Here is a 27,881-nt window from a genome sequence, read left to right on the forward strand (position 1 = left end):
AAGCCTCTACAGGGCTCTGCAAGGCGGTTCTGGAGCAGTGCTGTGGTTAGTGGACCCTGGTGGTCAAGCATTAGGAAGAGGAGGGGTCCTGCTTGCCAAATCCAAGGACAAAAGGTTATTCAGGAAGCTGTGCTCTTCAGAGTTGATATTAAACATATGTCACAGCCTCACCTCAGTCCTTGGAAAATCATAGAGCAGGTCCTCAAGGAATCAATTTTGAAGCACTTAGAGGAGAGGAAAGTGATCAGGAACAATCAGCATGGATTCACCAAGGGCAAGTCATGCCTGACTAACCTAATTGCCTTCTATGACGAGATAACTGGCTCTGCGGATGAGGAGAAAGAAGTGGACGTGTTATTCCTTGACTTCAGCAAGGCTTTTGATACAGTCTCCCACAGTATTCTTGCCAGCAAGTTAAAGAAGATTGGGCTGGATGAATGGACTATAAGGTGCATAGAAAGCTAGCTAGATCATTGGGCTCCAAGGGTAGCTGTCAATGGCTCCACTTCTAGTTGGCAGCCAGAATCAAGCAGAGTGCCCCGAGGGTTGGCCCTGGGGCTGGTTTTGTTCAATATCTTCATTAATGATCTGGAGGATGGTATGGATTGCACCTCAGAAAGTTTGCAGATTACACTAAACTGGGAGGAGTGGTAGATACGCTGGAGAGTAGGGATAGGATACAGAGGGACCTAGACAAATTAGAGGATTTGGGCCAAAAGAATCTGATGAGGTTCAACAAGGACAAGTGCAGAGTCCTGCACTTAGGACGGAAGAATCCCATGCACTGCTACAGACTAGGGACCGAAAGGCTAGGCAGCAGTTCTGCAGAAAAGGACCTAGGGGTTGTAGTGGACGAGAAGCTGGATATGAGTCAACATTGTGCCCTTGTTACCAAGAAGGCTAACAGCATTTTGGCCTGTATAAGTAGGACCATTGCCAGCAGATCGAGGGACGTGATCATTCCCCTCTATTTGGCATTGGTGAGGCCTCATCTGGAGTACTGTGTCCAGTTTTGGGCCCCCCACTACAAGAAGGATGTGGAAAAATTGGAAAGAGTCCAGTGGAGAGCAACAGAAATGATTAGGGGGCTGGAACACATGATTTATGAGGAGAGGCTGAAGGAACTGGGATTATTTAGTCTGCAGATGAGAAGAACGAGGGGGGATTTGATAGCTGCTTTCAACTACCCGAAATGGGGTTCCAAAGATGAAGGATCTAAACTGTTCTCAGTGGTACCAGATGACAGAACAAGGCATTATGGTCTCAAGTAGCAGTGGGGGAGGTTTAGATTGGATATTAGGAAAAACTTTTTCACTAGGAGGGTGGTGAAGCATGGAATGCGTTACCTAGGGAGGTGGTGGAATCTCCTTCCTTAGAAGTTTTTAAGGTCAGGCTTGACAAAGCCCTGGCTGGGTGATTTAGTTGGGGATTGGTCCTGCTTTGAGCAGGGAGTTGGACTAGAAGACCTCCTGAGGTCCCGTCTAACACCGATATTCTATGATTCTGTGATAGGAATGGCGGGACAGCTGGTGTGCTGTGACCACTGTTTATCATGCTGCTCACAGTTGTCTCATTGTTTCCTTGTGCTCCCCTCATCTGTCTGCTGTATCCATCTGTTGTCCCTCATCTTATACTTAAACTGTAACCTTCTCAGGGCAGAGACAGTGTTTTCTCCATTGTTTGTGCGGCCCACAATGGGACCAGAGTCTGTAGATGCTACTCTAATGCAGATAAGTCTCTCTTAGTATATAAATTACACTTTTTTTAAAGCCCACTCTATTCCTCAAGTTACTATACTTGGGCACTTACACCAGTTTTTTGATCATCTTATACCTGACAGGTAACTTACATTGCTTACATCACCTGCAGGGGCCAGGAAGGATTTTTTCACCCTGATGCACAATTGGCTAGATGTGTTCTGGGTGGTGGTAGTTGTTGTTTTTTTCTTCCTCTGAAGGATCAGAGATTGACCACAGCTGGAGTTGGGACAGACTAGTGCTCTGAGGTGGTACACAGAATCCTTTCTTGTTGACCAGATGGTGTTTCTTGCTCACAGGCTCAGGGTCAAACTGTTTGCCAGATCTGGGGTCAGGAAGGAATGTCTCCCTGGGTCAGATTGCCAGTGACTATGTGGTTTTTTTCACCTTCCTCTGTAGCCTGGTATGTGGATCTCTTGGTAATACTCACCTAATCAGTTTCCTGCCATTGCAGGAGCCTCAGGAATTGGTGGCACTTTGATCTTTCCTGTTCTATCTATGGCACACTATTTAGCCTCTTGAGGTCTGAAATGCTTTAGTGAAACTAAAGTCTTTGAGCTTAATATAGGGGCATCTGGGTGAAAATTAATGGCCTGTGACGTACAAAAGGTCAGACTGGATGGTCCCTCCTGGCCTAAAACTCTATGAAAGTATCTCCTCTGAATTTGTCCCTGAAAAGCACCCATTTACACTAGCTCTGAAACTAGCCCATTAACTAATCTTTGCAACACCCTTGCGGGGTAAGTGCTATTATGCCCAGTTTACAGATGCAGAAACCCCATGGACTGAGTCAGCATCAGCTCATTGGTCTAGAATTTCCAAGACAACAGAGAAGTAGTTGAGTAAAGCTAATAAAAAATCCATTAAGGTAATATGCATGATGCAGGCCGATAGAGCTTTGCTACAATTAAGTGGCGTGAAATCCCCATTTCTCACATCACATTGAAGTATGGGGGTCTCCAAGAATAATGACTCAATAATGCGGTGCTAAAAATCCTAATGTTGAGATAATGGAAGTTATATTTTTGCCACTAATCATCGAATAATTTGTACAGTTAATTGAGTCTTGGTAAACTGTCTAAAAACTAAGTTCCCCATAATTCATCATTGCTACTATTTCATTTTAAGACTCCATTGCTCTAAGAAACTATGATTTCATTACTCTATGTTTATTTTGGTAGTCAGCCTTTTCAGTGGTGTTACTGCAGTTAAGTTTTTAAATAATCTATTTTACTAAGATATTCATAGGTCCTAGAAGCCCTGAGGTAATATCAGCTAGACTAACAACTTGTTGCATCACAAAAGCTAAGCAGCTTCAGACTGAGCCCAGATCTACACTTGAAAATTAATCAACCTAACTATGACGCTCAAGGCTGTAAAAAATGTCAAACCCTGTGCTACATAGTTATGTCAACTCACCTCCCTATGTAGACACAGCTAACTCGATAGAAAAATTCTTCCATTAACCTCACTAGTGCCTCTCAGAAAGGTGGATTAAGCGATGGAAAAACTCCTTCCATCCACGTAGGAAGCATCTACGCTACAGTGCTACCGCGGCCCAGCTGCAGCCTGTAACGGCTGTAGGGCAGACAGTCAGTAATTAGATTTGAGACATCCAAAGAAAATCCAAGTTGCTGAGGTGATAGAGTAGCTGGTGCTCTTCTCTCTCAATCAGAACCGAACAAATGTGCCAGGATCAAGATCTAGGGCCCTGTGTTGCTGAAGGTGCTTTCTTCTGAATGAAATGGAAAACCAAAAGGCCCAGAACATCTGTCTTCACTGATTTCAGAGTAGCAGCCGTGTTAGTCTGTATTCGCAAAAAGAAAAGGAGTACTTGTGGCACCTTCGAGACTAACAAATTTATTAGAGCATAAGCTTTCGTGAGCTACAGCTCACTTCATCGGATGCATTCACTGAATGTCTTCACTGAAGATCCCATGCCATTTTCTCTGAGAGGAGGATATATAAATCGTAGCATCCCAGCCAGATTCCAGACGGGGTGACGTGTTGTCGCTGTTATCATTTATTTGTATGACTGTGACACCCAGAGCCCGCAACTGAGATTAGGGCCCCACTGTGCTGGGCACTGTACACACAGGTAGCAAGAGACAGTCCCTGCCCCGACTAGCTTAGTCTAAATAGCGCAGACAGAGGATGGGAATGGGGGGGGCACGGAGGGGTAAGATGACTTGCCCCAAGTCATACAGCCAGATGGGGCGGAGGCAGATAGAAAGCCCCACTCCCCTGACTCCCAGTCCACTCCGCTACCCAGCCTCTCTCCTGCTTCCTGGCCTCCCTCTCTGGTCGTCAACAGACACACTAGTCACTTCCTGTCCCAAACTGTCCCGCCGCAGCCCCGGGAGCTGCTCCTGCCCAGACGCATCCCGGCCAGGCGACGTCACTCACGACCTGTTGCCATAGTAACCCCCGAGGTCACTGGGGTACCCGGGCTGAGCTGCAAGGGCGCCATGGAAACGGCGCGGGAGGGCGGGGCTGGCTGCCCGGAGGGAGGGACGGCGAGCGGGCGGGCACAGACCACGCCGGGGAACCGAGCGGGGGCGCCACGACGCACCAACGGCCGTTGAGGGAGGGCGCGTGCGCGTGCGCGACGCCCAGCGCGGGCGCCGGCGCCTGGGGGGCACAAACCGCGGGCTGCTCACGTGACAGGGCGGGGGCTGGACTCGCGGCCCTGGGCGCATGCGCCCGCTGACGTCGCCGGCGCCACCCCCTCCTGAGCCGGAAGCCGCCGCCTGGGGCCCCCCGGCGCGTGCGGCCTTTCGCTGCGGCCGGGAACGGTAAGAGCGGGCGGGGGCGGGGCTCCCCCTCCCCCTCCCCCTCCGGTCCCGGCCCCAGCCCCAGCCGACGGAGCCCCCCCACCCCACCCCACCCCGCGGCCGGGCCGCTCGCAGCCTGACCCCTCCCCTGCGCAGAGCCCCCCCGTGTCCAGCCAGCCCCATCCCGCCCGCACCCCCGAGAGGAGACCCCCTCCCTTACCTGAGCCCGTTTCCAGCCCTCCGACAAACACCCCCCCAACCATCAGCCCCGAGCAGGGAACCCCATATCCCCCCCGCACCCCTGCCTGGAAACCCCCCGTGACCCCAAGCAGAGACCGTCTTCCCCTGTTCCTGCCCTCCCTGTCCCCCCCCGCACCTCTGAGCAGACACGCCCCGCACCCCCCCCCCCCGGAGCGGAGCCCCTCCTCCCCCCGCACCCGCCGCCCTCCCCCCCCCGGAGCGGAGCCCCTCCTCCCCCCGCACCCGCCGCCCGCACCCCCCCCCCGGAGCGGAGCCCCTCCTCCCCCCGCACCCGCCGCCCTCCCCCCCCCCCCCGGAGCGGAGCCCCTCCTCCCCCCGCACCCGCCGCCCTCCCCCCCCCCGGAGCGGAGCCCCTCCTCCCCCCGCACCCGCCGCCCTCCCCCCCCCCGGAGCGGAGCCCCTCCTCCCCCCGTACCCGCCGCCCTCCCCCCCCCCGGAGCGGAGCCCCTCCTCCCCCCGCACCCGCCGCCCTCCCCCCCCCCCCGGAGCGGAGCCCCTCCTCCCCCCCGTATCCACCCCCCACCACCCTCGTGAGCGGAGCCTTTCCTCCCCCTGAATCATAGAACCATAGAATATCAGGGTTGGGCGGGATCTCAGGAGGTCTCTAGTCCAACCCCCTGCTCAAAGCAGGACCAATCCCCAACTAAATCAACCCAGCCAGGGCTTTGTCAAGCCAGGTTTTAAAAGCCTCTAGGAAAGGAGATTCCACCACCTCCCTAGGGAACCCATTCCCATGCTTCACCACCCTCGTAGTGAAATTTTTTTTCCTAATATCCAACCTAAGCCTCCCCCACTGCAACTTGAGACCATTACTCCTCGTTCTGTCATCTGCTACCACTGAGAACAGTCTAGAGCCATCCTCTTTGGAACCCCCTTTCAGGTAGTTGAAAGCAGCCATCAAATCCCCCCTCATTCTTCTCTTCCGCAGACTAAACAATCCCAGTTCCCTCAGCCTCTCCCCCCTAATCATTTTTGTTGCCCTCCGCTGGACGTTTTCCAGTTTTTCCACATCCTTCTTGTAGTGTGGGGCCCAAAACTGGACACAGTACTCCAGATGAGGCCTCGCCAATGTCGAATAGAGGGGAACGATTACGTCCCTCAATCTGCTGGCAATGCCCCTACTTATACATCCCAAAATGCCATTGGCCTTCTTGGCAACAAGGGCACACTGTTGACTCATATCCAGCTTCTCGTCCACTACAACCCCTAGGTCCTTTTCTGCAGAACTGCTGCCGAGCCGTTTGGTCCCTAGTCTGTAGCGGTGCATGGGATTCTTCCATCCTAAGTGCAGGGCTCTGCACTTGTCCTTTTTGAACTTCATCAGATTTCTTTTGGCCCAAGCCTCTAATTTGTCTAGGGCCCTCTGTATCCTATCCCCACCCTCCAGCTTATCTACCTCTCCTCCCAGTTTAGTGTCATCTGCAGACTTTCTGAGGGTGCAATCCATGCCATCCTCCAAATCATTTATGAAGATATTGAACAAAACCAGCCCGAGGACTGACCCTTGGGGAACTCCACTTGATACCAGCTGCCGACTAGACATGGAGCCATTGATCACTACCCATTGAGCCCAACAATCTAGCCAACTTTCTATCTACCTTATAGTCCATTCATCCAGCGCATACTTCTTTAACTTGCTGGCAAGAATACTGTGGGAGACTGTGTTAAAAACTTTGCTAAAGTCAAGGAACAACACATCCACTGCTTTTCCCTCATCCACAGAGCCCGTTATCTCGTCATAGAAGGCAATTAGTCAGGCATGACTTGCCCTTGGTGAATCCCTGCTGACTGTTCCTGATCACTTTCCTCTCCTCTAAGTGCTTCAGAATTGATTCCTTGAGCACCTGCTCCATGATTTTTCCAGGGACTGAGGTGAGGCTGACTGGCCTGTAGTTCCCAGGATCCTCCTTCTTCCGTTTTTTAAAGATGGGCACTACATTAGCCTTTTTCCAGTCATCCAGGACTTCTTCCGATCTCCAGGAGTTTTCAAAGATAATGGCCATTGGCTCTGCCATCACATCCGCCAACTCCTTTAGCACTCTCGGATGCAGCGCATCCGGCCCCATGGACTTGTGCTCGTCCAGCTTTTCTAAATAGTCCCAAACTACTTCTTTCTCCACAGAGGACTGGTCGTCACCTCCCCATGCTGTGCTGCCCAGTGGAGTAGTCTGGGAGCTGACCTTGTTCATGAAGACAGAGGCAAAAAAAGCATTGAGTACATTAGCTTTTCCCACATCCTCTGTCACTAGGTTGCCTTCCTCATTCAGTAAGGGGCCCACACTTTCCTTGACTTTCTTCTTGTTGCTAACATACCTGAAGAAACCCTTCTTGTTACTCTTAACATCTCCTGCTAGCTGCAACTCCAGGTGTGATTTGGCCTTCCTGATTTCACTCCTGCATGCTTGAGCAATATTTTTATACTCTTCCCTGGTCATTTGTCCAGTCTTCCACTTCTTGTAAGCTTCTTTTTGTGTTTAAGATCAGCAAGGATTTCACTGTTAAGCCAAGCTGGTCGCCTGCCATATTTACTAGTCTTTCTACACTTCGGGATGGTTTGTCCCTGTAACTTCAATAAGGATTCTTTAAAATACAGCCAGCTCCCCATGACTCCTTTCCCCCTCATGTTATTCTCCCAGGGGATCCTGCCCATCAGTTCCCTGAGGGAGTCAGTCTGCATTTCTGAAGCCCAGGGTCCGTATTTTGCTGCTCTCCTTTCTTCCCTTTGTCAGGATCCTGAACTTGACCATCTGATGGTCACTGCCTCCCAGGTTCCAATCCACTTTTGCTTCCCCTACTAATTCTTCCCAGTTTGTGAGCAGCAGATCAAGAAGAGCTCTGCCCCTAGTTGGTTCCTCCAGCACTTGCACCAGGAAATTGTCCCCTACACTTTCCAAAAACTTCTTGGATTGTCTGTGCACCACTGTATTGTTCTGCCAGCAGATATCAAGGTGATTTGAAGTCTCCCTGAGAACCAGGACCTGTGATCTGTAACTTCCATGAGTTGCCGGAAGAAAGCCTTGTCCACCTCATCCCCTAGTCCGGTGGTCTATAGCAGACTCCCACCACGACATCACCCTTGTTGCTCACACTTCTAAACTTAATCCAGAGACTCTCAGGTTTTTCTGCAGTTTCATACCGGAGCTCTGAGCAGTCATACTGCTCCCTTAAATACAATGCAACTCCCCCACCTTTTCTGCCCTGCCTGTCCTTCCTGAACAGTTTATATCCATCCATGACAGTACTCCAGTCATGTGAGTTATCCCACCAAGTCTCTGTTATTCCAATCACATCATAATTCCTTGACTGTGCCAGGACTTCCAGTTCTCCCTGCTTGATTCCCAGGCTTCTTGCATTTGTGTAGAGGCACTTAAGATAACTTGCTGATCGTCCCTCTTTCTCAATATGAGGCAGGAGCCCTCCCCTCTCGCACGCTCCTGCTCGTGCTTCCTCCCAGTACCCCACTTACTTCAGAGCTTTGGTCTCTTTCCCCCGGTGAACCTAGTTTAAAGCCCTCCTCACTAGGTTTCGCAAGCAGGCTGGCTAGATGGTCTTCCCTCTCTTCGTTAGGTGGAGCCTGTCTCTGCCTAGCACTCCTCCTTCTTGGAACACCATCCCATGGTCAGAGAATCCAAAGCCTTCTCTCCGACACCACCTGCGTAGCCGTTCGTTGACTTCCACGGTTCAATAGTCTCTACCCAGGCCTTTTCCTTCCTCCCCAAACAGCCAGGCATGGTCTGGCCCCTGCCCCCTATCCGACTCCCCGTGCTTCTTGCCCCCCTGACGGCCTCTTCCCCCCCCCCCCGCCCGGGACTCTTGTCCCATCCACCACCACCTGCTCCCTGTCCCCTGACTGCCCCCCACTGCCCCATCCAACCCCTCCTCTGATTCCTGACTGCCCCCCCCGCCCCATCCATCCATCCATCCCTTCTCCCTGTCCCCTGACTGCCTCCGACTACCACTGCCGCCTCATCCAACCCCCCTCCTTCCTGACTCTCTCTTCTTCCCCTGCCCCCAATCAAGCCCTTGTTCCCCACCCTCTGATCGCCCCGACCCCTATCCACACGACCACACCCTCGCCCCCTAACCACCACTCCAAGCTCCCCTGCCCTCTATCCAAACCCCCCTGCCTCCTTACCATGCTGCCTGGAACACTGGTGGCTGGTGGTGCTATAACCGCGCCACCCAGAGCACCAGGACAGGCAGCCGTGCCGCTAAGCTGGAGCCAGCCACAGCACCGTGTAGCACATAGCATTGGGTCAGGCCACGGCTCTGCAGCTGCGCTGCTGCCCAGAGCATTGCACCGGTGGCGCAGTGAACTGAGGCTGCGGGGGAGGGGGACAGCAGGGGAGGGCCTGGGGGCTAGCCTCTCAGGCCAGGAGCTCAGGGGCCGGGCAGGAGGGACCTGCGAGCCATAGTTTGCCCACCTCTGTTCTATATCATGGTAGCTATAGTGCCTAAAAGTGTCCTGATCGTTTTGAGGCAAATCTAAGCAGTATGAGTAAATAACTTCAGAGAGACTGTCTTTCTGTGTGTCTGTGCAGTCTCTAGCGGAATGAGATCCCTGAGTGCTCCCCCAATACAAGCAGTTAAATATGAATTAAGATACTGTTTGGATTATTGAGTTCAGCAAGGTACTCTAGAACAGGAGTTCTCAAGCTTTTTCCTTTGGAGCCCTACCCAACATGCTATAAAAACTCCACAGGGGAATGGCGGGGGAGGCGCTTTGGGCTTCAGACACTGGAGCAGGATTGGGAGCCTCGGGGGGCTCAAGGTTTCTGCCCCTTGGGGTGGGGGGTGGCCCAAGGTTTAAGCTGCATGGGGCTGGGGGTGGGGTGGTTAGAGGAGCTTCTGCTCTGGCACCAGTGCTCCAGGCTTCAGCCGCTGGGGCTTGGGGCTCCAAGCAGCCCTGTTCGGTGGACCCCCTGAAATGGCTTGTGGACCCCCAGTAGCCCACGGAGCCCCAGTTGGGAACTGCTACTCTAGAACATTGTAGAAGTCAGAATATAGCATCTAGCACAATGGGGTCCCAGTCCATGATGAGGTCTCCTAGGTAGCATGGTAACACAAATGAATAAAGTGCGGATTCTACTTAACTTTTATCAGTCCGATAATGTAGTCCATAAATGTAGGTATGTTGCCTTTGTGAATCATAATTGGAAGTATTCATTGATACTGTTCTTGTCATTTACAGTGGTGTGTGATGGAGAATTATAAGAAATCCAGGATTGTGGAGAAGCCCTCTCCCCTTCCATTCACCAATCTGCCTTCAGATATTATTGAGATGAAAGTGAAGGATGGCAGCAAAATCAGAAATCTTATGGGTTATGCCATTGGCAAGATGGAGTCGGACTCAGTTAGGCAGATTCTTTTCACTGGCTCTGGCAAAGCCATCAGCAAGACTATCACTTGTGTGGAAATCATGAAGCGACGGCTCAAGGGACTCCATCAAATCACCAAAGTGCTCTTCAAACAGACCGAAGAGATCTGGGAGCCCATCGTCCCTGAGGCTGGTCTAGATTCCTTGACAGTGAAGAGAAATATTCCTGCCATATGTGTCTTGCTAAGCAAAGATGCATTAGATTCCCAAGAGCCTGGGTATCAGGCACCAGGCTCTTTTGATGCCTTCTGGATCGAGACACTCAAAGCAGAGTCCCAGGGACAAATTAAGAGAAAGCAGGGTGGAGGAAGGGGGGCTGGCCACACAGGAAAGCATCCTAGATCTGTTGGGGGACGTGGAGAATCCTACAAAAAGCCTTGAGACAAAGATATATTGGAAGCAATTGTTAATGGCGTCAAGAACAAAAAACCAAGCCACCTACTGTGGCTCAAGAGCTATCACCAAACACAGAGTGACTGAGCTACTTAGTAGAGAAGAGCTGAAACCTAGCACAACTGGGAGGGGGACGAGGGGTATGTGAAAACAGATATGGTCATAGCCATGGCAAATAAATTCTCATAACGAGTCTGGCATTCTATTTTGACGAGGTTTTTTTGTTGAAGACCTCCCTGGTGATACTCTGCGGCTTATGGTTTAAAAATGAGGCAAGGTAGACCAGAATTGCCCAAACTCTGTTTAATGGTAATTTGCCGGGAGTCATGAGGCCAAAACTAATCTGCATTAAATGGAGTAGGTTTCAGTTGCCCTGGCTGCAGCTTTGAAGATGAAACATGCTATGTCGCCGTCTGAGTGAGCCATGTGTCTGTATTAGAGATGAAAGGGTAGCGGGCTATGTTGTAGAACTCTGAGCTCGAGGTTGCATTTTTGGCTTTCCCAACTAGCTATTGCAATGGCATTTTATTGGACTGGACCTCCTAACAGAGCTTTTGGGCTCAGTTTCCCTTTTTTTGGGGTTTGTTCTGCTAATCCCTTGAGAGAAACTGGTGATCTGAATAAGGAGCTGGGATCTCAGCTTTGACAGTTACTGCTTGCGTGACCTTCAGGGAATCACATCCCTTCTATTCCTCATTTTCCTTGTCTGGAGGATGGAGGATGTTGTGTGTACGTCACAGGGGTTTTGTGAGGATAGTAATTGGTATAAATCATCTTGACATACAGCTCTGTATACGTGTTCAATACAATTATTAATAGTGAACACCAAAGCAAAAATTATTTTTCCCTTTACCATTCCTTTATGATTCATAAAGCAGGGTTTAAAATAAAGTTCCCTCTTGTGTTTTACATTAGAAATCTTGTCTCCATCCTTTCCTCTTTTTGCCAGAGGCCCAACATTTAGAGGACTGGACTAGAGGCATCACTCTAGGCTGAAACCTGAGCACACTCAGCTGTGATTGAGGAGGAAGGGGTAAATATGTTGAACTTTTATTCTTCTTAAAGAATTGTAAAAGGGTCCAACAGGTTGTTTCCCATTACAAATCATCTTTAAAGCCTCAGAAAGGGTTAACGCTTCTGTTTTCTAAAGGGATTGTGGGGCAGCTTTTTGCAGTTAAGTGTTCTTAAATCTGTTTACATACTTTTGAAATAGTTCTGAAGCTTCAAAACTTTGCTGAAAGAAGCAGAGGAAATAACTTAATTTCCTTATTATGCTGTTTCATTTTATGAATATCTGTTTCAGTTAAATATGGGTCAGGAAAAAGATTCTGTAGTTGTAATTGAAAGATTGTTACTTGCAAGAACGAATCTTATAAATTGCTTTCTGGATGATGTCCGTAATTTCCACTTGCTCTTCTGTTAAATGCATCTGCAATGAGACACTAACATACTCCCTTCAGAGCCTGCCAGAGCCACACTTTACTTAAAATAACACTGTTGGGTCAATTGAAGTCAAATGTAAACTTTTGTAAAATCAAGGATTTACACAAGTCAGTATTGAAGGGAAGCATGAGTGTGTCTTATGTCACATTATGTGTGAGACTTTCAGAATCAAGAACAAGGTTTTTTCAATCTGCAAGCTCACCAGCACACAAGGTTGACTCAACTCACATACTTACCTCTAAAGTTGAGCATGTAAGTGTCTTTTCAGTCGTATCACAAAAGTCATGTTTCACAACACAAGTTGCATTCACGATCACATAAACTTTTGCACAGCTTATTTTTGTCATGACTCACTTGGTGCTCTCATCTCTAATAAATATAAATATTTTCTTGAAACACAAACAATCCCATGAAAAAATTTGTGAGGATTTAAACATTTGCCTGCCAGTGTTGTGTTCCGGTGCTAATGTCTGAGAGACAGAGTGAAAGTTTTCAGAGTAGCAGCCGCGTTAGTCTGTATTTGCAAAAAGAAAAGGAGTACTTGTGGCACCTTAGAGACTAACAGTTATTTGAGCATAAGCTTTTGTGAGCTACAGCTCACTTCATCGGATGCATTCAGTGGAAAAGTACTCCTTTTCTTAGAGTGAAAGTGACTTTCCTATATTTGTTGTCCAAGGATGAATTAAATAAAGTTATACATAGGTTTTAGAGTAGCAGCCATGTTAGTCTGTATCCGCAAAAAGAACAGGAGTACTTGTGGCACCTTAAAGACTAACAAATTTATTTGAGCGTAAGCTTTCGTGGGCTACAGCCTACTTCATCGGATGCATGCAGTGGAAAATACAGTAGGATGATTTTATATACACAGAGAACATGAAACGGTGGGCGTTACCATGCATACTATAACGAGAATGGTCAGTTAAGGTGAGCTATTACCAGCAGGGGAGGGGGCAGAACCTTTTGTAACAATAATCAAGATGGGCCATTTCCAGCAGTTGACAAGAACATGTGAGGAACAGAAGGGGGGAAAAATAAACATGGGGAAATAGTTTTACTTTGTGTAATGACCCATCCACTCCCAGTCTCTAGTCAAGCCTAAATTAATTGTATCCAGTTTGCAAATTAATTCCAATTCAGCAGTCTCTCATTGGAGTCTGTTTCTGAAGTTTTTTTGTTGCAAGATTGCGACTTTTAGGTCTGTAATCAAGTGACTGGAAAGATTATACATAGTGTCAATGGTGAAAAGTGAACCAAATTTGTGAAACTTTTTCTTCAAAAAATTAGGATTGTTGGTAGTACAGGAAAGAAAGTTGGTCAGCTCTCAGAATGGAGAGGTAAATACTGTGTTCCCCAGGGGTCTGTACTGGGACCAGTCCTGTTCAACACATTCATAAATGATCTGGAAAAAGGGTAAAAAGTGAGGTGGCAAAATTTGCAGATGATACAAAACTATTCAAGATAGTTAAGTCCCAGGTAGACTGCGAAGAGCTACAAAAGGATCTCTCAAAACTGGGTGACTGGGCGACAAAATGGCAGATAAAATTCAATGTAAAGCACATTGGAAAACATAATCCCAACTATACATATAAAATGGTGGGGTCTAAATTAGCTGTTACCACTCAAGAAAGAGATCTTGGAGTCATTGTGGGTAGTTCTCTGAAAACATCCACTCCATGTGCAGTGGCAGGCAAAAACGCGAACAGAATGTTGGAAATAATTAAGAAAGGGATAGATAAGAAAATATCATATTGCTGTTATAGAACCCATGGTACGTCCACACCTTGAATACTGCATGCAGATGTGGTCGCCCCATCTCAAAAAAGATGTATTGGAATTGGAAAAGGTCCAGAAAAGGGCAACAAAAAGGATGAGGGGGATGGAACGGCTTCTGTATGAGGAGAGATTAATAAGACTGGGACTTTTCAGCTTGGAAAAGAGACGACTAAGGGGGGAGATGATAGAGGGCTATAAAGTCATGACTGGCGTGGAGACAGTAAATAAGGACGTGTTACTCATAGCACAAGAACTAGGGGTCACAAAATGAAATTAATAGGCAGCAGGTTTAAAACAGTATTTTTTTTCACACGACAGTCATTCTGTGGAACTTGCCAGAGGATGTTGTGAAGGCCAAGACTACACCAGGGTTCAAAAAAGAACTAGATAAGTTCATGGAGGATAGGTCTATCAATGGCTATTAGCCAGGATGGGCAGGGATGGTGTCCCTAGCCCCTGTTTGCCAAAAGCTAGAACTGGGCGATGGGATGGCTCACTTGATGATAACCTGTTCTGTTCATTCCCTCTGGGGTATCTGGAATTGGCCACTGTCGGAAGACAGGATACTGGGCTAGATGGACCAGTATGGCCACTCTTATGTTCTTATGTCACTTATGGTTTTTAACCTGGTAACCTCATTTTCACCAGCTAAAAATGAAACTTTCACAAATTGCTCCCTTTCAGAGGCTTACTGTTCCCTCTCCTGTCCTCCACTACCGGAATAATTAAATCACATTATAAGGCAGATGTACAAAGATTGATAGGATAATGTGCCTCTCTTGAAATTTATGACCTGAAGATGCTGGCTACATTCCCATTACTCAGGTTCCCATAGCCTGAGGCTCAACTGATTTTTATTAAGATTTGACTGGTCTGAAGACAAACGTACTCAATCTTATATGCTTTGTTTAAGGATCATTGTGTGATTAGAAATTATAACAGGAGTTAAAGCTGCATGAAGTCTGTAATGCAGATTTAGAATTTATTCATGTAATTATGCCATGAGTAACAGCCTAGCGTGTTTCAGAGTAGCAGCCTAGCGTGTGTTTGTGTGAGAGAAATTCACGAGACTCGGAAGCTGCTTATGAAGTTCTCTTTTTGTTTTCAGACTCTAAAAAAGAAAAAAAAAAAGCGTCAGTGAAGTGTCTGTATGTCTTCAAAGCAGACTGATATAAATTGAGGCCGCAGTTCAGCAAGGAGGTTAAGCATGTACGTAACTAATTACATGACTAGTCACATTGGCTTCAGTGTGAGTATTTCCATGCTTTAGGCCTCAATTCAACAAGGTACTTAAACGGAGAAAACCTGGCAGACTAAGTATAAATAAATGAGCTAATTTATTCTGGTGGAAGTGCAACAAGGTATATGATGGCTGGAGATACTTTGAAGATGAAGATTTCATTTAAATTGAGGTAGCTTGTTTTCAGAAGAGGCATACTAGTCCTAGCTGCTGGCACAGAGCTCCTGTCTTCTTTAAATCTAGGAAGAAGCTTGTTTTTGTTACTAATTAGCAGAGATAAGTAACAAGTGCCAAAGAAAGAAACAAGCACAAGGGACTGATCAAGTTGAGTGTGTCTAGTGAACCTATCGCCAGAGGTCTCAAATTGCTTTTATTTTCTACTAAAATACTCTTTTGAAAGTAAGCCAGATCCTAAAATGGCATGTGTAATCCTCTTTGTAGTGTACCACTTAGCAGGTAATGCCTGTTAATCAAAGTTGCAAAGTGTTTTTAGTTTTAAGTAGGTGTTTGAAAACTACCAGATCAAATTATTATATCAACCAACCCTTTATGACTGTTTTTGATTTATAGAAACTAAGACAGAGGCTGCACTGTGAGGATTCCCAGTGAGGATTTTTGTGACTTCCTACACCATATGAGCTCTGTGATGGTCCCAGAACCCAGAGACGGAGTTACTTTGAACCAGTGCTGCTAAGAATCTTTCTCTGGGAAGCTGTGGCTGTCTCTAATTTTCCAGCACCTACACATATTGGTAAACTTGCTATTAACAGAGCAGGAAGCCATGCTTCTGATTCTTTTTGAGAACCCCACAAATGTAGCCACAGAATTATGTGGCAGTTGCAAGTTCTGCTTCCTCACGGCTGAATCAGAGCAGTGAATGTGGCTTCTTTCTGTTGGGAGAATGGAATCAGTTGGCTTGGTCACCCTGTAATTGTTGCTCAACTTTGTTCTGTCATGCAGGTGATAGTTTGATTCTGGTTCTGTACCCTTTCCTCTATCCATTGGTTGACAGGGACTGAGACTACTGATGCCCAGGAGATTCAAGAGAGAGAATGTGTCATTCTTGTCAACATTAGACACACAAACATTGTCTGGATTCAGTGTTCTGCCTATTAATGGCACATTATTGTGCACGCCAAACCAAGGGGTCTCAAACGCAGAGGGGCCCTGTTTGATGGACTGTTTTGTGGATAGCCCTCATCTCACTTGCTCCCCTAAAATATCCCTGTGGCAACTACAGCAGTTGCTTTCATGGGCAATGGAGAAAAGAAACTAATGGATTTTTAGCTCTCAGTGCCATTTGGCCGCTGGAAACAAGGAGCAGAGCCACCCTTATGTGACCAGCCAGCTCTCTGCTGACCACAGTTTAAGAACTACTTTAATTATTATTTGTGTTGTCATAAGAGCCTAGCAGCCCCAGTTACAAACCAGGACCCCGCTTTGCTAGGTGCTACACAAACAGAAAAATAGCCCTTTCCCCAAAGCGCTCACAATCTAATGATAAGCAAAGGCTAATTCAGTCTCTGGCTTCAAGGTTGAAATTGGTAATCTACAGGGAGGGGTCAGGAAGGATGGTTCCAGGTTATGGTAAGCCTCCTTGAGCATGTCTACACTGCATTTGGGAGTGAGCCTCCCAGACTGGGCTGGGCTCCTGCTCATGCTCCAGAAATAGTTATGTAAACATTTGGGGTTCAGGCTGGAACACAAGCTCTGAAGCCACGGGAGAGGGTGGTGGGTGTGCTTGAGAGCCCGAGCTGCATTGTCAATGCAATATGTCTGCAGCTATTTTTAAAGCACTAGGGTGAGTCTGTGGACCAGGGCTGAGAGACTCGCTCCCAGAGGCAGTGTAGGACATGTAAGACATGCCCCTTGAAGCCTGTAAAGCCTGCTTTTATAAATCAGCCAGAAGTCCCCTCTCTTTCCTATGCCAATCAGCCTACAGCATCCACAGCACTCCTGCCCAAGCAACTTGGACCCTGAACTATTTGCCATCATATGAGGAGTTTGCTCTGGTGTTAGACTAGAAGGTGGGCAACTGTATATTGTGCACTGGATTCTTAAACTATATGTATTTGGGGGAGAAGGACACTTAAGAACTACTCTTGTCCCTCTTAGAAGACCAATCGAGAGAGACAAACTGTTTAGGCTGCTAAATGTGCAACTGCCCCTAGTGATACATCATGTAACGATGATGCCACTGGGTTGGTATGGACAGGTACTATTTGTTGGGACCACATAAGCTAGCTCCAGGTTGGATGGACAGAATCTCAGTGTTGTTGACTGTTGCCTACCCATTTTTCGCTTCTGTCAGTCTGAAGTCCTCTGTTTCAAGTGCTGCCACCGAGACCCTTCGATTGAGAGCTGCAGTGTGCCTGAAGGCAGGCGTCTTCCTTTCATTTGAATTTCAGATGTTCACTTTCCTCCCTTTGAAGATCACACACTTTCCCTTCTTTAATGCTGTCTGCTGTTGATCATCCTCAATTGCAGAGGCTTCATGATCCCTCCTAAAATATCCCTCAAGCAAAGCGAAAGCCTCGCCCAGGAAAACAAGGGAAGGAAGAGCCAGGTTTGCTTTTATTAGTGGGATGTTCATCTGAGGCAGGGGTTTCCCTCCTTTCAAACAAAATCTTTGAAATCCCTTTAGATGTGAAGAGCTGTTTTGCTGTCAGGCCTGGTCCATGAGACTTTAATTGGGTTCTTCCAGCTTTGGAATAAATGTCTCTACAGAGCTCTTCAAGTTCTGGGGCAGTGCGGGGTTAGTGTCCCAGTACTGTGCTCCGCGATCCCAATACTAAAATGGTAAGAATGTATAATAGACATGGCCCTTCCCCATGTTTCTCTGCCAACAAGACTTGCCTCATCTGCCCCTTGTCTGCATTTCCCACTACTGTCTTCATGCCTTCTTACACAGTCCTCCTGCCCTGATGGATAAACCTCTCTCTCCACCTCCAAATCCATTTGCAAGGCCTACTCCTGCCATGACACCTTTAAGACATCAGCCAACTAATTCTGGACAGCTTGACAAGCAGTTGGGTTTAAGAACATAAGACCATGTTGGGTCAGGTCAATGGTCCATCTAGCCCAGTATCCTGTCTGCCGACAGTGGCCAATACCAGGTGCTTCTGAGGGAATGAATAGAACAGGCAATTGTTGAGTGATCCATCCCCTGTCATCCACTCCCAGCCTCTGGCAGTCAGAGGCTAGGGACACCCAGAGCACTCAGTTGCAAACCTGACCATCTTGGCTAATAGCCATCGATGGACCTATTTGATTGTTTTCTTATAATTTTTTTTAAACCACCAGTTTATGGTATTAAAATTGACCATACTGTGGTTGCATTCCTCCCCCGGTCATTCAAGTGTTGTTTGTCTTAAATTGTAATCTCTTTGGAGAAGGGACTGTCTTCCTGTGAGTTTTTACAGTGTCTGATTGAATAAGCCCCAACACTGGTTGGCACTTCTAGGTGCTGTCACAATGTAAGTAAAGGGCAGAATGGCTAAGTAACAGGCTAGAGCATGGGACTGTGAATCAGTGAAACTGAGGTCTGTTCCTGGCTTTGTCACTGCTCTGCTGTGTGATCTTAGGTAAACAAGGCAGGTGAGGGAATATCTTTTATTGGTGAGAGAGACAAGCTCTCGAGCCATACAGAGCTCTTCTTCATGTCTTTTCCCCTCTCTGTGCCTCTGTTTTCCTGTCTTCAAAATATAAGGTCAGGGACATTTGTGCTTCTTCCCTTGATATTAATGGCAGCAAAGCTCCACAGAAGGGGTAAATAGAAAAGACTGAAGTGGGCAACAGCCCAGCAATCCAGGCCCTACTCCTACGCCCATTGGAAGTCGTACCAAAGCACCCTTTGGTCCCAGTGGGTCAGATCTAGTGGGATGTGTGCACAGGCTCAAGAATTAAAACTAGGGCAGTCCACTGGTAATAGTCCCATAATTGGCATCAGTGGGAGCAGAGTTAGGCCAGAGCTGAGTGATCTTGGAAAACCCACCCCTATAGTCTCAACATTCAGTCCTGCAAAGTGTCGAGTACCCTGAACGCCTATTGTCTTGTGGGGTGCTCTGCACCACATAGGATTGGGCTGTTGGGTGTGAGTTTCCTGAGGCTGTACCTAGCTCTGCTCACGTGTCTGTCCCCTTCCCCTGCTAATCTGGAGGCACATGGTCCTTTCACTTCACAGGGAGCATCAAAGGATCAAACACACATCACACTCCACTCTAGTAGGTCCCATCCCAGATACTCAGGCTCCTTGTTCTGTGCCTACAGAGAAGCCAACGCACTTGCTGTGAAAACCTGTTAAACAGCAAAGCATCTCATCAGCAAACTCTGCAACCACGAGATGGCCCAAGGCACCGGATTTTTACATTCAGACAATGCACCACAGCCACAGCTCTTGGCCTACTTTTATTGCAACCCTGCCATGTGGTTTATTTTTGCACTCAGGCTCTTAAACACAGCTCGTAAAATACTGAAAAGAAGAGAGCTGCTTCGGGCTAGATGAATACACAACCCTAGCCAAATGCAGCAAACATTTTTAAATGACAATGTGGCATTTGTGTTTGTCCTGATTCACCCTCTCGGTTCCTCCGCCTCCTATTGCACCGCCCCAGGGTCCCTGATGGCTGCCCTAGCTAAGGGCAGGTCTTCACTACGCGCCGGATAGTGATCAATCTATCGGGTTTTGATTTATCGCATCTAGTGTAGACGCGATAAAATCGATCCCAGATCGCGCTCCCCGTCAACTCTGGTACTCCAGCTCGCAAAAGGCGGAAGCAGAATCGACGGGGGAGCAGCAGCGGTCGACTCGCCGCCGTCCTCACGGCCAGGTAAGTCGACCTAAGATACACCGACGTAGCTGAAGTTGCGTATCTTAGGTGGACCCCCCCACCCCAGTGTAGACCAGGGCTCAGAAGGGGTAGGACTGTCCCGCTTTTACACAGTGGTTTGCAAATTCTCTCATGCCATGGACAATTTCAAATTAAATCCTTTTTGAGGCCCATCTCCACTCCCAACCTTGATCCCTCCACTTCCTGATGCAGATAGCAATGATAGGTTTTCTGGACAGATCATTAAGAAAACAAAATGAAACTAAACTATCACAATTTAGCTTAGAATCATAGAATCATAGAATATCAGGGTTGGAAGGGACCCCAGAAGGTCATCTAGTCCAACCCCCTGCTCAAAGCAGGACCAAGTCCCAGTTAAATCATCCTAGCCAGGGCTTTGTCAAGCCTGACCTTAAAAACCTCTAAGGAAGGAGATTCTACCACCTCCCTAGGTAACGCATTCCAGTGTTTCACCACCCTCTTAGTGAAAAAGTTTTTCCTAATATCCAATCTAAACCTCCCCCATTGCAACTTGAGACCATTACTCCTCGTTCTGTCATCTGCTACCATTGAGAACAGTCTAGAGCCATCCTCTTTGAAACCCCCTTTCAGGTAGTTGAAAGCAGCTATCAAATCCCCCCTCATTCTTCTCTTCTGCAGACTAAACAATCCCAGCTCCCTCAGCCTCTCCTCATAAGTCATGTGCTCTAGACCCCTAATCATTTTTGTTGCCCTTCGCTGTACTCTTTCCAATTTATCCACATCCTTCTTGTAGTGTGGGGCCCAAAACTAGACACAGTACTCCAGATGAGGCCTCACCAGTGTCGAATAGAGGGGAACGATCACGTCCCTCGATCTGCTCGCTATGCCCCTACTTATACATCCCAAAATGCCATTGGCCTTCTTGGCAACAAGGGCACACTGCTGACTCATATCCAGCTTCTCGTCCACTGTCACCCCTAGGTCCTTTTCCGCAGAACTGCTGCCGAGCCATTCGGTCCCTAGTCTGTAGCGGTGCATTGGATTCTTCCATCCTAAGTGCAGGACCCTGCACTTATCCTTATTGAACCTCATTAGATTTCTTTTGGCCCAATCTTCCAATTTGTCTAGGTCCTTCTGTATCCTATCCCTCCCCTCCAGCGTATCTACCACTCCTCCCAGTTTAGTATCATCCGCAAATTTGCTGAGAGTGCAATCCACACCATCCTCCAGATCATTTATGAAGATATTGAACAAAACGGGCCCCAGGACCGACCCCTGGGGCACTCCACTTGACACCGGCTGCCAACTAGACATGGAGCCATTGATCACTACCCGTTGAGCCCGACAATCTAGCCAGCTTTCTACCCACCTTATAGTGCATTCATCCAGCCCATACTTCCTTAACTTGCTGACAAGAATGCTGTGGGAGACCGTGTCAAAAGCTTTGCTAAAGTCAAGAAACAATACATCCACTGCTTTCCCTTCATCCACAGAACCAGTAATCTCATCATAAAAGGCGATTAGATTAGTCAGGCATGACCTTCCCTTGGTGAATCCATGCTGACTGTTCCTGATCACTTTCCTCTCCTCTAAGTGCTTCAGGATTGATTCTTTGAGGACCTGCTCCATGATTTTTCCAGGGACTGAGGTGAGGCTGACCGGCCTGTAGTTCCCAGGATCCTCCTTCTTCCCTTTTTTAAAGATGGGCACTACATTAGCCTTTTTCCAGTCATCCGGGACTTCCCCCGTTCGCCACGAGTTTTCAAAGATAATGGCCAAGGGCTCTGCAATCACAGCCGCCAATTCCCTCAGCACTCTCGGATGCAATTCGTCCGGCCCCATGGACTTGTGCACGTCCAGCTTTTCTAAATAGTCCCTAACCACCTCTATCTCTACAGAGGGCTGGCCATCTCTTCCCCATTTTGTGATGCCCAGCACAGCAGTCTGGGAGCTGACCTTGTTAGTGAAAACAGAGGCAAAAAAAGCATTGAGTACATTAGCTTTTTCCACATCCTCTGTCACTAGCTTGCCTCCCTCATTCAGTAAGGGGCCCACACTTTCCTTGGCTTTCTTCTTGTTGCCAACATACCTGAAGAAACCCTTCTTGTTACTCTTGACATCTCTTGCTAGCTGCAGCTCCAGGTGCGATTTGGCCCTCCTGATATCTTTCCTACATGCCCAAGCAATATTTTTATACTCTTCCCTGGTCATATGTCCAACCTTCCACTTCTTGTAAGCTTCTTTTTTATGTTTAAGATCCGCTAAGATTTCACCATTAAGCCAAGCTGGTCGTCTGCCATATTTACTATTCTTTCGACTCATCGGGATGGTTTGTCCCTGTAACCTCAACAGGGATTCCTTGAAATACAGCCAGCTCTCCTGGACTCCCTTCCCTTTCATGTTAGTCCCCCAGGGGATCCTGGCCATCTGTTCCCTGAGGGAGTCAAAGTCTGCTTTCCTGAAGTCCAGGGTCCGTATCCTGCTGCTTACCTTTCTTCCCTGCGTCAGGATCCTGAACTCAACCAACTCATGGTCACTGCCTCCCAGATTCCCATCCACTTTTGCTTCCCCCACTAATTCTACCCGGTTTGTGAGCAGCAGGTCAAGAAAAGCGCTCCCCCTAGTTGGCTCCCCTAGCACTTGCACCAGGAAATTGTCCCCTACGCTTTCCAAAAACTTCCTGGATTGTCTATGCACCGCTGTATTGCTCTCCCAGCAGATGCCAGCTTGTGGGGTACTTCTCCCTCTCACTCGCTTTTCTCCTCTCTGCTGTTTTCTTCCTTTCCCTGAATTTAGGGCTGTACATTTATCAGGCTCTTGTCCCTCCCATTATTTGTGTTCTCTATGACCCAAATCACTCCAGATCTCTGTGCCTCTGTCTGCCTAGCTGTATGCTTCCCTTCAAATGTTGGGGGCATCTGTATAGCTAATCACAGTTGATTTGCACTAACAGACTCCCACACAAAGGGCAGAGAGGGACTTTGTGGGTTTTGAGTGTAAATGATAGAAAAAGCCTCAGCAAAACGCAAAGAATTCCGGGCTAGGTTACAAATTGCTTAAAGCATCGGCATTTGCAATATCACAGTTGCTGCAGTTTTGAAGCATCTCTTCAGGCCACCTGGAATTGCTCCCAAATGCCCTGGAGGCCACAGATTAAGAGCCAATAATCTAATGGGGCAAATGTATGCATCCTAATATTGTTATGCTGGAGGGTGTTGGTAGCAGCCATCAAGTGTGTCTTTTCTATATGGACAATCACAGATCTTGTTAAGTGTGTGCTAGCTGCCTTTCATTTAGCCTAATCAAGGGAGCAAGTAACTGTCCCTTTGTTTAGTGAGTGCTGAACCAGTAGAAGCTACTGCCCAAATTATGGACAAGGCTGGAGTAGAAGCTGGGGGACTGAGCACTGACTGGATTGCAGCTGTGTGTCAGCTACAGAAAAGCCAGGAGACAGCAAGAGAAGTGCTGGTAGTGTGACCCTGGGAAGAAACCCAGAGAGAGAGCTTTTGGGGGGCAGAGTGCTGACTGGAAACAGGGTTGGATTTCCAAACAAGGAAACTGCCTGTTGTTGTTTGTTCCTAACCTGTTCAGGGAAACAGACTTTGTGAACGTTCATTGTAAATAAACAGAACTGCAACAAATTTCTGGTCGGGGTTCTAGGGGTGTGTCTGTGCGGATTTGTTCTTGTGCTTTTTCAGGGAGTTTCTTGAGCAGATGGTGTAGTTTCTTTTGTAACTCTCAGTGGGATCAGAGGGTAATGACTTGAAGAAAATGGTGTTGAGAGCTGCCTAGCAGCCTCTTGTTCATATTCTGACCTATTCATGATGACGACAGCACCTCCTTTGTCAGTCTTTTTGATTATGATATCAGAGTTGTTTCTGAGGCTGTGGATGGCATTGTGTTCTGCACGGCTGAGGTTATGGGGCAAGTGATGTTGCTTTTCCACAATTTCAGCCCGTGCACGTCGGCAGAAGCACTCTATGTAGAACTCCAGAGAAACAGAGTGACAGAGCCAGAAGAGTACCCAGAAGTGATCTACTACAGGACAGGCCCAACAAAGAAAATAACAGAACGCCACTAGCCATCACCTTCAGCCCCCAACTAAAACCTCTCCAACGCATCATCAAGGATCTACAACCTATCCTGAAGGATGACCCATCACTCTCACAGATCTTGGGAGACAGGCCAGTCCTTGCTTACAGACAGCCCCCCAACCTGAAGCAAATACTCACCAGCAACCACACACCACACAACAGAACCACTAACCCAGGAACCTATCCTTGCAACAAAGCCCGTTGCTAACTCTGTCCACATATCTATTCAGGAGACACCATCATAGGGCCTAATCACATCAGCCACACTATCAGAGGCTCGTTCACCTGCGCATCTACCAATGTGATATAGGCCTTCATGTGCCAGCAATGCCCCTCTGCCATGTACATTGGTCAAACTGGACAGTTTCTACGTAAAAGAATAAATGGATACAAATCAGATGTCAAGAATTATAACATTCAAAAACCAGTCGGAGAACACTTCAATCTCTCTGGTCACTCGATTACAGACCTAAAAGTGGCATTCTTCAACAAAAAAAACTTCAAAAACAGACTCCAACGAGAGATTGAATTGGAATTAATTTGCAAACTGGACACAATTAATTTAGGCTTGAATAAAAACTGGGAGTGGATGTGTCATTACACAAAGTAAAACTATTTCCCCTTCTTTATTTCCCCTCCTACTGTTCTTGTAAAGTGCTGGAAATGGCCCACCTTGATTATCACTACAAAAGGTCTCCCCCCATGCTCCCCCCCCGCTCTCCTGCTGGTAATAGCTCACCTTTCCTGATCACTCTCGTTACAGTGTGTATGGTAACACCCATTGTTTCATGTTCTCTGTGTATATAAAATCTCCCCCACTGTATTTTCCACTGTATGCATCCGATGAAGTGAGCTGTAGCTCACGAAAGCTTATGCTCTAATAAATTTGTCGGTCTCTAAGGTGCCACAAGTACTTCTTTTCTTTTAACTTTTCTCTGACCTCTGATTGGTAGAAGCTGCCACCACCTAAGTGCAGAACCCCTTTGAGAGCCCAGGAAGGTGCACTTGGGAATTCCTTCCTGCGGGGTATCCTCAAGCCTTTTCACCCCCCTCTGGAGAAGAGCTGAGGAAAAAAAAAACAAAACAAGGAAATTAGCTGTTGCCACCAGCTAATTAAACAACATGTGCACAAACCTCTTAAGACACAAAAATCCAATTCTGTTCTTAAAAAAGGTCAATTTTATTTATTAAAAAAAAAAATACATCTGGGAACTCAGGGTATTGCTAGATATTAAAAGAGCAACTACAAGGAATTAGCACCAAGAATAGCTTTCTTGAGGTCTACCTTAAAGGTTACAAGCAAAACTAAAGCACCTGGACACACATGGAATCCACAAGCCATAATGAAATAAAAGGGATAAACCTAATTGCGTCTTCCTAGACATTTCCTGATCTACTTACGTATCTGGGGTTTTAAATGAGTAGTTTCTAGGTATGATACTGATGATTGTTTTTTCATACTTGGCCCAAGCTTCTTCCAGCATAGCTGTTACCTGGCCCTCATCTGCCTGGGAGAACAACAGACAAAGTCTTTTCCTCAGTTTTAAAAAGTTCTAGCCCTCCCATTGGCTCTTTTGGCCAGGTGACCACTCACTTCCTTTTACCTATGCATAGCAGTGAGACTTTTTAACAGGTAGAGCAATTGGAGAACAGCTACTAAGAGGGATTTTATAGCTACTGGCTGGTTGTGTGTCCATAAAAGGGAGCTACCCCCCCCTTTATTTATCACATACCCCATTCAATGTTAACTCTGAAGCCTAATGATGCCCCCTCACACAGTAGCATTAACTATTTCACTACTGATTACTTTAGGAGTGACACTCCCAGGATGGCATGGGGGTGGCTGTTTCAGGGAAGGTAGTGTATAGAGACATAATGTATGGATGAATTAGAGAAGCAAAGGGCAGGAATAGCAGTGGTCTGAAAGAGGAACAGAATTTCTTGCTGAGTGATGTCAAATGTGACATATCTTTGAGTTTAGACTCTTTATATAGGCATGTCAAGCCTTGCTTAAACCATCCCTTGATGCCAGTGGGAGTTCAGCTGCAGACTGGGAGCATTATGTAGTCCTAATTCACATCCTTCTCCACAGATCCTAGTAACTCGCCCTCCCCAAAATGAGTGAATGAGTTTGGCCCCACTGCCATGTGCTGTCTTTTCCCTGTATTGTATATGATTTTACAGCCTTGATTTATTGCAATAAGTGCTTAAATCTTGCTCAGTAGCTGAAGAATAGCAATGTGCCCCTTCCCTGGACAGGGATTAATACAGCTCTGTCTTGGGAATCCCTACCTCTTCCATCCTCAGTGGTGAAGGAGGATTAATTAGTCTGTGTGTGGCAAGGTGAGCGGTATCTCAAATACAACCATAGCGTTAGGAACGGGAAACACTGACCAGATAGAACCTGGAAACTCACTAGTGCCCTAATCTCTGACATGTGGAGAGACCTCACCTCCTGAAGCCAATGAATGACTTGAAGGATCAGGTCCATCCAGACAAAGGCAGACACCTGTCCAGTGACTTGGCTAAAGTTAGTTGGGGAGGCCAGAATACCCCCACTCTCTGGGTGGATGTTAGACCAGGAAAGTCATGGAGGCTGCAGGGAGTCAAGAAACCAGATGAGTGCAACCATCCAGCTAAACCGCAGTTATCTAAGAAACCCTTTGAACCCATGATGATGCTCAGTGTGCACATCACATCAGACTCTAACACCGCATCTCCTCCCTGCCAAATAAGAAACTCCTGCCCCTCTGCGTTAATGCAACGGTGTCTGTGGTGGTTGGCTCTCTGCTTTCGTGACAGTAATAGGGATATACTCTTTACAGCAAATGCAGTTGCAGAATGTGTGTGCACGGGCATGAACGTGGGGCATGCCAAGATTTTAACCTTCATAGGGCATGGACAGACACGACTTCTTGGAGGGTGAGGCTAGACATACCTTCTGGTTGTCGCTTCTAGCGTGTTACAGGCATTCATAAGAGACCTTACCTGATACACTAATAGCCTATTCAATCAGTTGATTCGATTGTTTATCACCTGAGATTCAGCCCCCTGTCTTTCTAGAACAGTGAACAGCTGAAATGGATTCTTCCGAGGGTCACCTCTCAGAGGAAAGTTTATTCAAGCTGTGAGGAAGGCAGGATGGAGTCTGGTGATGAAGGAAGGTCCATGCTCTTTCTCCCCTCCCTGCCCCCACTTGTTAGTGTAATACTTTTGTTTGCCTAAGATGTACAAATGGACCAATAAAAAAACCCCAAATCAATTTCCCCCCTCCTTCTTTGGAAAAGTGGGGGGAGGAGAGGAAAAGAGGGTGGGGGACCCCAAACCTGCCCCCCTCTTTATTTTTGATTTAATGTGATGAAAAATCTGAAAATAGTTTGAAAAGCTATTTGTTACTGGGGGGGGGACTCGTTTTGACAGAAAAACTATTGACTATTACAGCTCTAGCTTTAAACTTTAATTGACAATGAAAATTGAGACGACGGGAGATGTTTTGCCTAAGGAGGGGCTGTTGGCTTTTGGGTCTCCCTTGCTCTGAGGATAGAGGTCTGGAAATCATGCCTTGTAGTGAGAGAGTGAGGAAATTTGGAAATGTACCAAAATAACTATTCTGGAGTAACTCATCATCATCTACAAGTTCCTGGAGGACAGGTCCAGGAATGGCTATGAGCCAAGATGGTCAGGGGCGCAGCCCTATGCTTGGGTGTCCCTAAACCTCCAGAAGCTAGGAGATGGATCACTCAGAATTGCCCTGTTCAGTTCATTCCCTCTGAAGCACCTGGCATTGACAGGATACTGTGCTAGATGGACCATTGGTCTGACCCAGTGTGGCTGTTCTGATGTACAAATACCTACACAGGGAAAATATTATTGGTAGTAGTGGGCTCTTTAATCTATCAGAAAAAGGCACCAGGAGTTCCTATGGCTGCCATCTGAAGCTAGAAAAATCCAGATTAGA

At 47.3% G+C, this 27,881-nt stretch overlaps 1 protein-coding gene across 1 annotated transcript; it reads left to right on the forward strand.

Annotated features, from left to right (window-relative positions):
• Nucleotides 1-4,379: 4,379 nt before the first annotated feature.
• RPP25L (ribonuclease P/MRP subunit p25 like) lies at nt 4,380-11,471 on the forward strand. The gene is made up of 3 exons (XM_038402490.2): nt 4,380-4,385; nt 4,519-4,552; nt 9,984-11,471. Exon 3 carries the CDS (start codon nt 9,993-9,995, stop codon nt 10,548-10,550), a length of 558 nt encoding a protein of 185 aa, XP_038258418.1. The 5' UTR covers nt 4,380-4,385; nt 4,519-4,552; nt 9,984-9,992; the 3' UTR covers nt 10,551-11,471.
• The last annotated feature ends 16,410 nt before the right edge of the window (nt 11,472-27,881 follow it).

This window comes from Dermochelys coriacea, chromosome 5 (assembly GCF_009764565.3).
Source record: "Dermochelys coriacea isolate rDerCor1 chromosome 5, rDerCor1.pri.v4, whole genome shotgun sequence".
Lineage (NCBI taxonomy): Eukaryota > Metazoa > Chordata > Testudines > Dermochelyidae > Dermochelys > Dermochelys coriacea.